This window comes from Ictalurus punctatus, chromosome 7 (assembly GCF_001660625.3).
Source record: "Ictalurus punctatus breed USDA103 chromosome 7, Coco_2.0, whole genome shotgun sequence".
NCBI lineage: Eukaryota > Metazoa > Chordata > Actinopteri > Siluriformes > Ictaluridae > Ictalurus > Ictalurus punctatus.
This window is the reverse complement of record NC_030422.2, coordinates 15,076,895-15,089,866: the sequence shown is the minus strand read 5'-3', so window position 1 is coordinate 15,089,866 and position 12,972 is coordinate 15,076,895. Positions and strand designations below refer to the sequence as shown.

At 36.8% G+C, this 12,972-nt stretch overlaps 1 protein-coding gene across 2 annotated transcripts in view; it reads left to right on the top strand.

The window, feature by feature from the left end:
* LOC108268352 (collagen alpha-1(XXV) chain) overlaps positions 1 to 12,972 on the top strand; it is a 170,357-nt gene that overhangs the window by 130,310 nt on the left and 27,075 nt on the right. For both annotated transcript variants that reach the window (XM_053681617.1, XM_053681616.1), the window contains 2 exons: positions 2,923 to 2,949; positions 4,311 to 4,355. In XM_053681617.1, the coding sequence (XP_053537592.1) occupies positions 2,923 to 2,949; positions 4,311 to 4,355 (72 nt within the window). The remainder of the gene's footprint in view (positions 1 to 2,922; positions 2,950 to 4,310; positions 4,356 to 12,972) is intronic.

Here is a 12,972-nt window from a genome sequence, read left to right as displayed (position 1 = left end):
AGGTCACACATGCGCATTTAATTCTTCTGCACTATTTAGTTGTTCCACAAGGTGGAAACAGAGACCCAGGGACATTGATTGTCAAAGTAGTTGAAGAAAAAACAGAATAAACGGAAGAGACGGAAACAAGTGCAGGTAAGGAAGTACCTGCATTTGTATCACTTGTATAATTAGGCAAAACATGGGTGTCACTTTGTTTTGAAAAGGGTGGGAATAAAGATGTGGGGTGGAAAGTAGTAATATAGATATCATCAGGAATGACCTGCGTGAGCTGAGTAAATAAAAACAAGTAAACCAAAGCAGTTTATTAGCGGGTTAATTAACTAACCCAAACTTGAGTAAGAGCATAAGTATGGCCAGTTAAACTTAGTTTTAAAAGTATATTTATTTTCAAAAGGTTACTCGAGTAAATGTAACAAAGTAAATGTAACACGTTACTACCCACTTGACTATCTGTGATAGTCAGGATGTGTAAATCAGGTTGTGAATATACTCTTTCTGTAACAACATATTTGATAAATATTGCCACATGTTTAAACTAATACATAAAATGTTTGAATATTATTTCTTGTCAGGAGAGTTGAAATAGGTTATAAGAGTTGGTAAAGTACTTACACCAGAATGGATCTAAAATGGGTTAATTGTTGTTATGTAATTTGTTTTGCACCATGGCACATACAGCAGATCTGGATTTTCTTCTCCATCTATTTGTGGTGAGGTTTTCTGTAATGCCAGGACAATGGTTGAATGGAAATAGAGATAAATGTATCAGTAAACAATGTCCAAATGCAATCCAGAGGTAACGTTTCAAAACATGGTCCGAAGACAAAATCCAAAACATACTGCAAAGTCAGAAATCCAGAGAACAACAAGGGGATCAAATTTGAAGGAAAAAAGAACACAATAACAGTAGCAGAAATTAAGACATGAAGAAATAGGATCACATGACAGAACAAAACAACAGTTTACAACAATAAACGTTTCATAATTCACAAAATTCACAAAAGTGGTAAAAATTTGTGAACAAGTTGCAGACTTTGTGAACCTTAAATATCCTGTAAATGGGTGAAAATTAGAAACAGTTCAGCAAAGGTGGAGTTGGTAATCAGAAGGCTGTGGAAGCAGAACAAGTTTAGAGCTTGTTGGAGGAGTTGAGGTTGAAAGAATGTTCTGTCAAACTCTTTTAGTGTTGGAGGAAATTAGTAGACTAAGCTTTGCTGTCTGATGAACCCAGATCAAGTAACAGCTCAGTATTATGGTGAAACTCAACACCATGTTGATAATGCTAATCTTGACCTTTCAAAGTTCAACCAGGAATTACAACAACCCTTTATCCTTATTAAAACAGGTCAAATCTTGGAGTGTTTATGGTGTAGTTTTAGTGGTTCCTTTGTTGGGTTTTCTTTGTTTAAATTCGCTGTATCTGGACCAAAATAAGTTAGCTCCTCACTTTTCCTTCCATATTGAGATTTATCCACATCTGAATCTCGTGATGAAATTGTGAGGACAAAACTGCTTTTAAATAGAACTATATTGTAGTGAGAACAATGTTTTGTCATAGAAAAATGATCATTCCCATCTGGTATTGTTAGAGCAAGGAAAAAAGGATGGAACACATCTGACGCAACACTAGCACAGTAATCTCCATAAGTATTTAAATAGATATGAAAAGAAACGTAGGTTCTCTGTGCATAAGAAACAGAGAAAGGCCATTTTCTGACAGGAGTTACTTGGAAACATTGCTAAATTGCAAATTCCGTGTCTGTATGTGGACTGCTGGGTGCCAAGCCTCATGAAATGCATCTCTGTTGCTGTAAAGTTTCATTAAAAAGCAAATTAGTTCCACCACTGAATCATGATGTTGTAGAGATTTGTTTAAGGCAATTACTTTTACATCATATGAAGAAAAACCTATCTCCATACACTAATACATTAGACGTATTTTAGACTAACAATAATACACCTTTTTGTCTGAAAATTAATCTTAATTTTTGATAGGTGTTTGTATGTTTTCAGATAAAGAGCATATATTTATAAGCAAAATGGACAGGTACAGGACTAATACACAACTGCAGGACTATTGTGAATGTTTAAAACTAATTGTATGTAAAGGCTTCTTAAGAATACTCAGAGATATAATTGTACAGACTATGATGAAAATATGGAAATACATGCCGTGCAAAAAGTCATGACAATGAGAATTCAATAGTTTTATCTGGAATCCTGATACTCTTCTGGTGCAACAGATCATGGCTCCCTGTGTGGTCACATTCTATGTTTTGTTGTTCATAGGGGGAGGTGGGTATGCCCGGATTAGATGGAATCCCTGGTGCCAAGGTTTGTGGCACGTAATCTCCAATCATGGGATCCATTTCATATCTCAGATTTCTCAGTTTTTTATTTACTTTTTTGCAAGGCAGATTTAATGGATTTATTTTGTGACATCAATCACAGGCAGAGCCTATTTTTAACATGAAACCACCAGAAATGTATTGATGTTCATTTGAAAAATCATCATCATTACAAATGCAAGAAATTGCAAGAATATTGAGTATCATCACTCAGCCACTGTTACAAACTGTTTCATCTACTTGGTTTTCATATGGATCATGTTCATATGCAAATATTTACATTTCATTTCAAATATTACTGTCTGTCTTGCCTCTGTGCACAATATCATACCCTCTGTATCTGCATGTGAGTGTTTATTTTAAATTGAGGCACAATGCCTAGGGAACTGGTCATCAATTACTTCTGAGGACATCTGTGGAAGGAATAGCCGTAACATGATCTTCATTTCTTAACTGAATGTGAACTTAAATCATAGGTATAATCTAAATAGGTGATGTGCTTTTATTTTCCTTACTCCTGCACAGTCTGACCTTTTGAACATTTAACATGTTCGACTTTCTTTTCAACTAGGGTGACAGAGGAGAGCAAGGTGAAAAGGTAAATCCATGTTCCTACATTTATACATTATGCTAGATGACAAAGGTTGAAGGTACTTAATAAATAATAATAAATGAATAAGAAAATGAATAAAAACAAATCCAAATAAACAATGAAGTTCCAAGGAACAGTAAAATGAACATGTTAAACATGTACATGTTTTCTTCCTCTGGCTTGTTCAGTATTTTGATTATCAAGCACCATTACATGTAGATTGTAATACAGATTAAATAAGTGTGGATAGATGCTATAAACTGTGGATCTGGTCTAATGTTATTTGGGAACAACGATCAGGTTGAATTTTCTCAACATAAATTTCTTAGTGTGTAGTTTGTTACCAGATTGTCTAGATGTACATCACCCACCTGTTGAAAGAGATTTATTCTCCCATGCTGTAATGATGGCTGGAAACTAGGAAGGAAGAGGATATACTTTAGAAAGGGCATATATAACATTGAGAAATCTCATTTAGCGCTTTGGGAATTAAGCTACCTTTCACATTGCCTTTTATTCTGATAATAACCAGCCGGTTATATTGTATTTTATTGAGTTTAGTCTTGTTTAGACCTTGTTGATTCTGAAGAAGCAAAAAATCTAATGCTCACATAAGCTTCAGACTAATGATTTCATTTTCTGCAGAAAATGCTTGAAAAGAAAACATGTATAATGAACTTGAAACGGTAAAAAGAGATTCTATGAATTAGCTAATGTGTTGTAAAATTAGGCATAAGCAGCAAGAAAGCTCTTTCAGTGTGGATACATTCAGAGTTTCTCTCTCTCTCTCTCTCTCTCTCTCTCTCTCTCTCTCTCTTTATATCGCTATTAAAGTAGTGCTTAAACAAATACATAGCAGGTAAATATACATAGTCAGTTTATTTTGCACATGCATACCAACTTAATCGTCACCTATCAGCATTCTCTGTTAACGAATCGTTCACCACCTGTTTAATAAAAAAGTTTAAGTCAGTAACCAAAGTAAGTATACAAATTAAAGCTATGATAAAAGAACAAAAATAATTAACCTTTCTTAAAAAAATTCCTAAATCCACTGACCAAGTATATGGCTGTGTCATCTGCCTATTAAATAAATGCCAGTCCTTCAGGCTGAAAAATTAGGATCAAAATATTCTGTCAGTAGTTTGGCACTGTGACTCAAAAAGTAGTTTTTCATCTGACATCTGGAAGCTACATGCTGTCCCAACTGCCATACAATAATGATAATGCTCTAAAGCTTAAGAAGGCTGAATGGAAGACCTATGACCTAAATTATATTACTATATTTTTTACTTATGTCTTATATTTTTTTTATTAAAAAAATATATTCGTATGTATCTTATATTACTTTTTGGCTTTTCTTATAGGGTGATATGGGAGAAGAGGGGCCAAAAGGCAATGTTGGTGAGAAGGTAAGGCTGTACAAGGACATGTCTATGCAACTGTAACTGACTAGTGGACTTAATCCGTCATATGGTATTCATAAATTGCCATAAGTTTCTGCTACTCTATGGATCAGGCTGAAGTTTGAACAAGATGGTTTGACTTAATGTCTGCAGCAGTAGTGTACAAGTCATTTCTTCCTAATTTGTTTATTAACTTTTACTGCATGTCTAAATATACTGTATTTACCAGATTCTACCATACAGATGCTCCTAAACAAATGATTGTACAGTACGGTTTGTAACTTATCAGCAAAGACTGTACTAGCTTTTCCCATATAATACATTTAATATGGAAAAATAACTTCACTGAAATATTTCAGAGAAAGAAAAACTTTGTTTACACTAAATGTTCTGTTCTGTTGAAAATATGCCTTAACTGTTAAATTATTTTGGAAACTTTCAAAATAATTTGCCTGCTTCTACACCTTTGGCTTTTAGTGTATATGACTGAGCACTTTCATAAACCCATACAAGGCAGTAAAAAGTAATAATTTTGACTCCATATCAGGAGTGGGTAAAGACATACTGGCGATCTAAGCTATATTATATATACATGCCTTACATAATGCCTCTCTGAGGGCCGTGTTGGGATTTTCCCCAAGTTGAAGTAGTACCCCTAAGCATTAGATCAGCACAATTACTCTTGTATACTCTTTCCATGGCATTGTGCTCTTTGCCAGACAAAGCCGTTCACAAAACATATTTGACAGTTGGCCTAATTCTAAAATCACAAGATACCAAAATGTACAACAGTTTGTCTTGCTGCCATCAACAAAATTAAAATGTCTAAACCTCACTTAATGTAGTCACGGAGGGTGTGTACATTTTTCACACTACATTAAGGGGTGGGGATCCTTATAGACTGTGGAAACGAAATGTACCCAGTGTGTCTCCACCAATTTATTACGCATTGGAGTACAACCATTTTTTTTTTTTAACCATTATGGACATTCTTAGTCAAAGTGGTAGTGCGTACAGCAGCCAAGTAAAAAAAAAGAATTGTAGGAAACAGATGCGGGACTATTTCCTTGCATGGAAGGCAGTCCAAAAAAAGAAACTGGGCTACAATAAAAGTTTGTTGCCTGAAAAAAAGCTTTGATCTTGTCTACCTTGTTGCTGAAAGAGGGGGAGGGATATGAACAAGGAAGCAGATATCATGGAAAATAAAATGCCTTACACATTTTCTTGACTGACATGCAGAACTCCTACTGTACTCTTTCATCTTAAAAAGGGGAATAAAATCCTCCTAACATCCATCATATTGTTCACACTGCAGAGCCATGAACATTTGAATTGTAGTACATCCTTTGAAAGGCTTTTGAAAAGTGATGAGTAAAGACAAGTTGTATCTAAATCATTTAAATACAATGCAATTTACCCAGAGGAAAATGTACCATCTACCATGTGTGCATGTGTAAAAGAGAAGACAGAAAGTCTTCTTGAACAGCACAGTGCCTGCATGTTTTCCATGTTTGTCACTTAATGACCTTGTTCTTGGATAAAAGAGTGCCATCATGTACTGAATTGATTAGAACTGACATTTTAAGTGTGATTCACCACTGACTAAGGGCACTGATGCATTGCATCCTTGTCTAGTTTATACAGTTAAAATGCACTCTGTTATGATTTGGAAATAATGTCTGAAGTTTTCCATAAAGGTTTGTCAGTAGTGAGTTGTGAAGCTCTCATAGTGGATGGATGCAGGTCTGTTGACATATTCATTCAGGAGATGCCAAGATTTGGGATTATAAATTCAAGGAAAAATAACAGAATCTGGCTAACAAAGGTAACACTGCAACAACAAGGCAAGTGTGAAAGAATAAAAAATGAAAGCAGGGATTTAGAGTTGTGAGAATATGTCCAAATGTTTGATAGGATGTGTGCAAGAGACAGAGTAACTAAACAATAATGCATATTGCTTTAGAGGAAAACTTGTCTGCTATAGCTGCTGTGGCTTGAGTGTGACATATGAGGTAAAGCATGTTGTTTGAGACAGTTATTAACAATGAAATGTCACTCATAAATTGACTTCAAGCAGCAAAAGGACTGTGGGAAAATGTGTTAAACTCAGACTTTCTTTACTGTGATAATAATTCGCAAAAAAAAAAAGGATTTATTATCATAGTTTAAACTGGTAATAAAACATTTGACATGTATAAATATTTAATTGGGTATGAAATTTGCTGAGATCTCAGAGGTGGAAAAATGCATTTTGGTCAAAACATTGTACGAGTAAACGCTAACTGGATTGCAAGAAAGCATTTAATGAATATAAGGGTTAGGCCGGTGACACAATTTCCATGTAGCGCCTCACAGTCTTGAAGTCAAATCTTATTCCAGTCATCTGCCAGCAACCATAGTGCCCTGTTTGACTTTGGACTATTGAGAAAGTCTGCAGCTACAAATTCTCATGTTCTGCTAAGAATGATCATTATAGCCAAGCTGACGTAGTTTAAACAACTCGGCACCAAAGAGGCACAACCAAACTACAGCTATAACTTTAACTGTAACAAACACTCATCGCCTCTACAGCTAAGTTTTTTTTGGCAGGATTAATCACTCTTCCCACTACATGTGATGAGCAAACTGAGACACTCCAATGCTATTGCCTATTTCAGGATGAAATGAAATTCTTCCTTCATTTATTTTTAAATCGTAGCTTAGGTACACTTGTAAAGATTGTGGTATTGACATCCTAAACATGTCCTCTACTTAAGGCTGTAGTCAAGACCACCATTGCCAAGTCAAGGACAAGTCCAAGGCCCAGATTAGCCAAGATTGAGTCTTTAGGGAGCTGAAGTTATGTTAGGATTGAGTCCAAATGAAAGTGATACTGAGACCAGATTGAGACAATGAAAAACTATCAAACCCTTTTTAAGACCACACCTTTAATTCAGATAGTTGAATTCATTCATGCATTGCACCAACGATGTTTTATATAAGAAGGAACTACTATATTATACTGTACTATACTATACTGTGTATGCAAAAAGTAAAGAAAATGTGAACATTATTTGCATATATTCTGAGTCGAGACCGAGATAATGTTTAGGGAGACCAATGAACAACACTTAGACAAATCCTAGTCAATACAGAAAACATCTCAAGACCAGAATCAAGTCCAAGACTAGACTGGACTCAAGTCCTACAGCACTACTTACAGTACTACCCCTGTTTTCCTCTTTCTCTGTAAACTCATACTGAACTCATTTTGGTCACCACCAAAATGTAATCAATCGGACTCTTACCAATGAAATGTCACACCTGACTTAAGTGGATTTAAGTGGACAGCAAATTTCCAGGAATAAACTGACTATGAGCAAGGTGATTAACTTAAGTTTACTGTGAAGAGCATTCACAAAAGAGCCTTTATCTCATTTCTACCATGTGCTTAAACTGGCCATATGGCCAAAAGTTTATGGACACCTGGCCCTCACACCCAAATTTGCTATTTGAAAGACCCATTCCAAATTTAGTCCCCTTTGCTGTCATAATAACCTCCATTCTTCTGGGAAAGTTTTCCACAAGCATTTGCCAAATCAGCCACAAGAGCATTTGTGAGGTCAGGTACTGATGCCCCTTAGTTCCAATGAAGAAAAATTGTAATGCTACAGCATACAGAAGCATTCTATACAGTTTTGCACTATGGGGAAGTCAGGGGAAGGCCTACATATGGGTGTGATGGTCAGATACCCACAAACATTTGGTCATATAGTGTATGTACAGTGGTGCTTGAAATTTTGTGAATCCATTAGAATTTTCTATATTTCTGCATGAATATGACCTAAACATCATCAGTCCTCAAAGTAGATACAGAGAATCCAATTAAACAAATAAGACAAACGTATTATACTTGGTCATATATTTATTGAGGTAAATGTTCCAGTATTACATATCTGTGAGTGGCAAAAGTATGTTAACCTTTGCTGTCAGTATCTGATGTGGCCCTCTTGTGCAGCAATAACTGTAACTAAACGTTTCCAGTAACTGTTGATCAGTTTCCAGTAACTGCTGCACATCGGCTTGGAAGAAATTTAGCCCATTCCTAATTACAGAACAGCTTCAACTCTGGGATGTTGGTAGTTTTCCTCATATGAACTGAGTGCGTCAGGTCTTTACACAGCATTTCCACTGGATTAAGGTCAGGACTTTGACTTGGCCATTCCAAAACATTAACTTTATTCTTCTTTAACCATTCTTTGGTAGAATGACTTGTGTTCTTAGGCTCAGTGTATTGCTGCATGACCCACTTTCTCTTGAGATTCAGTTCATGGACACATGTCCTCACATTTTCCTCTAAATTCACTGGTATAATTCAGAATTCATTGTTCCATCAATGATGGCACGCTGTGATAGTCCAGATGAAGCAAAACAGGCCAAACCTATGATGCTACCACCACCATGTTTCACAGATGGGATAAGGTTCTTATGCTGGAATGCAGTATTTTCCTTTCTCCAAACATATCACTTCTCATTTAAACCACACATTCTATTTTGGTCTCATCCATCCACAAAACATTTTTCCATTAACCTTCTGGATTGTCCATGTGATCGTTAGCAAACTGCAAAGGGGCAGCAATTTTGGAGAGCAGTGGCTTTCTCCTTGCAACCCTGCCATGCACACTATTGTTGTTCAATGTTCTCCTGATGGTGGACTCATGAACATTTAGTTGCTTAGAAGTCACCCTGGCTCCTTTATGACCTCGCAGACTATTACATCTTGCTCTTGGGGTGATCTTTGTTGGTCGATCACTCCTTTGGAGGGTAACACTGGTCTTAAAATGAGTCCAAACTCTTTAGAGATGGTTCTGCAACCTTTTCCATCCTGATGAGCATCAACAACTCTTTTTCTGAGGTCCTCAGAAATCTCATTTGTTAGTACCATGATACACTTCCACAAACATGTGTTGTGAAGATCAGACTTTGATAGATCCCTGTTCTTTAAATAAAACAGGGCACTCACTCACACCTGATTGTCATGCCACTGATTGAAATCACCTGATTCTAATTTCACCTACAAATTAAACTGCTAATCCTAGAGGTTCACATATTTTTGCCACTCAAAGATATGTAATACTGGATCATTTTCTTCAATGAATAAATGAACAAGTACAGTGAGGGAAAAAAGTATTTGATCCCCTGTTGATTTTGTACGTTTGCCCACTGACAAAGAAATGATCAGTCTATAATTTTAATGGTAGATTTATTTGAACAGTGAGAGACAGAATAACAACAAGAAAAACGCATGTCAAAAATGTTATAAATTGATTTGCATTTTAATGAGGGAAATAAGTATTTGACCCCCTCTCAATCAGAAAGATTTCTGGCTCCCAGGTGTCTTTTATACAGGTAACGAGCTGAGATTAGGAGCACACTCTTAAAGGGAGTGCTCCTAATCTCAGCTTGTTACATGTATAAAAGACACCTGTCCACAGAAGCAATCAATCAATCAGATTCCAAACTCTCCACCATGGCCAAGACCAAAGAGCTCTCCAAGGATGTCAGGGACAAGATTGTAGAACTACACAAGTCTGGAATGGGCTACAAGACCATTGCCAAGCAGCTTGGTGAGAAGGTGACAACAGTTGGTGCAATTATTCGCAAATGAAAGAAACACAAAAGAACTGTCAATCTCCCTCGGCCTCGGGCTCCATGCAAGATCTCACCTCGTGGAGTTGCAATGATCATGAGAACAGTGAGGAATCAGCCCAGAACTACACGGGAGGATCTTGTCAATGATCTCAAGGCAGCTGGGACCATAGTCACCAAGAAAACAATTGGTAACACACTACGCACATATACATGCCTGTCAGAAGTTTGCCAATGAACATCTGAATGATTCAGAGGACAACTGGGTGAAAGTGTTGTGGTCAGATGAGACCAAAATGGAGCTCTTTGGCATCAACTCAACTTGCCATGTTTGGAGGAGGAGGAATGCTGCCTATGACCCCAAGAACACCGTCCCCACCATCAAACATGGAGGTGGAAACATTATGCTTTGGGGGTGTTTTTCTGCTAAGGGGACAGGACAACTTCACCGCATCAAAGGGACGATGGACGGGGCCATGTACCGTCAAATCTTGTGTGAGAACCTCCTTCCCTCAGCCAAGGTATTGAAAATGGGTCGTGGATGGGTATTCCAGCATGATGATGACCCAAAACACACGGCCAAGGCAACAAAGGAGTGGCTCAAGAAGAAGCACATTAAGGTCCTGGAGTGGCCTAACCAGTCTCCAGATCTTAATCCCATAGAAAATCTGTGGAGGGAGCTGCAGGTTCGAGTTGCCAAACGTCAGCCTCGAAACCTTAATGACTTGGAGAAGATCTGCAAAGAGGAGTGGAACAAAATCCCTCCTGAGATGTGTGCAAACCTGGTGGCCAACTACAAGAAACGTCTGACCTCTGTGATTGCCAACAAGGGTTTTGCCACCAAGTACTAAGTCATGTTTTGCAGAGGGGTCAAATACTTATTTCCCTCATTAAAATGCAAATCAATTTATAACATTTTTGACATGCGTTTTTCTGGATTTTTTTTTTTGTTATTCTGTCTCTCACTGTTCAAATAAATCTACCATTAAAATTATAGAATGATCATTTCTTTGTCAGTGGGCAAACGTACAAAATCAGCAGGGGATCAAATACTTTTTTCCCTCACTGTATAATATTTTTGTCTTATTTGTTTAATTGGGTTCTCTTGATCTACTTTGAGGACTTGTATGAAAATCTGATGATGTTTTAGTACTTATTAATGCAAATATATAGAAAATTCTAAAGGGTTAAAAAACTTTAAAGCACCACTGTAGTTCCAGTGAAAGGACATTGTAATGCTACAGAATACAAAGACTTTCTATACAATTGTGTAGCATGGGAGCATTTTGGGGAAGGCCCACATATGGGTGTGATGGTCAGATATCCACCAGATATCCAACATTTGGCCATACAGTGTATGTAAATGCAATTTGTTTTAGAGTGTGCTGTCCCTGTGCAGTCATTGAGTGCTTTTGAATCAGTTTTTTTTTTTTTTTTATAACTGGCTTGTAAAGATTTGGATGAGTCGCTTACTTCAAGTTTTAGTAAACTACAGTATATACAGTAGCATGCATTTGAGGTTTCTCAGTGACTTTTCACACTCCTACCAGGCAAAGGATAGTGTCAATTACCTTGCATGTCAAAGTCTACATGTAATGTTAGAATGCACAATTGTGCAGGAAAATCATGGCAACGGAAGCTTTTCTTGTTCAGTTGACATGACTGAACAAGATTTTTCTATGTGTACCAAATCACAGGTACACATAGAAATGCACTTTGATATCATGAATACACTTTGGTCTTTTAATGTATATGACTTTACAAATTAAATATGAGACATGTACTGATGTAGGACATGGCACTATCCTACATGCCAAATAACAATAATACAATACTAAATGACACATTTGCATGAAACAATGAGATCCAGTAAAATATAAAAGTATTCATGTACCACAGTGCATTTGGTTTCACAAGCATCCATATAAAATTTAAATGACAAGCCATGAATGTGGTAGCATACATGGGCTGAGCTGTTTAGTGATATGCAGCTGTAACTAGTAATCCAGTTTATGGTTATCAGAAAATGAAAAAATTAAGTATGCCTTGTGCACTCTCATTAATGACTCTAATAAAACCCAGGGCATGCATTCCTCAGCAACTTCTGAATGCAGAACGCATGTGAAAACTTAAATTCAGCAGCAGGCAGAGGGGCCAGCCTTCCCACTCTCATTCACTGACTTTCCCACCAGCACTTATCATCTGCTGCCCTCTGTTCCCTTTTTGTACATCACATCCCAGAGGAACATTATACTCTCTCCCAGTGATGGTTATTGGCCACACATTTTATTTCTGTTGTTCCATTTTAAAAAAAAGATACACCCCACTAAAAATGCCTGCTGCTTCCCTCCAGGATGTTTGACAGAGTACTGTGTGTTTACAGGCAGGAGCCATCTGTCATATGTATGGTGTCTTAAAACCTGACTGATGTCGCTGTGGCTGAATTCTGGCAAACAGCTATAAAAGACAAAAAAGGAAACAAAACCCGGATTTTGTCCTATCTCTACTTTAAGAAATTATAAATATATTTCACCAAAACTATGTGGATTTTTAAATTTACTTTAAGCTTGCCTAGGCGGTCTTCCTGCAAAGATCACGTTGGGTAAGGAACCAGTTTAACAAACTTTGGTCAGTCTCCCTAAAGATTTCTAAAAACCTTCCTAGCCAAGTCCTCAGACCGTGAAAGTCACAGTTTGATAAACTTGTTTGATAGCAAAGTGGCATAGTGAAAAGGACATAGGCTTAATTCATTTAGTTTGTAATCAGATGCCAATTGTTAAAATGTTGCATGTGCACTGCAGTCAGAAAAGTGTCTTTAAATGCAGTTATCTCCTTTTTTTCATTTTTGGAGGTAACCAGATTTTAAAATGCTATATGCTTTGGTTAAGATACATGCAAAATAGAAGCACTTTTCAGTTCAGGAAACCTGTAGTTTTCAGATTGATATATAGTAGAAATATCAATATTTCACCATGTAAAATATATTCCTAGGCAG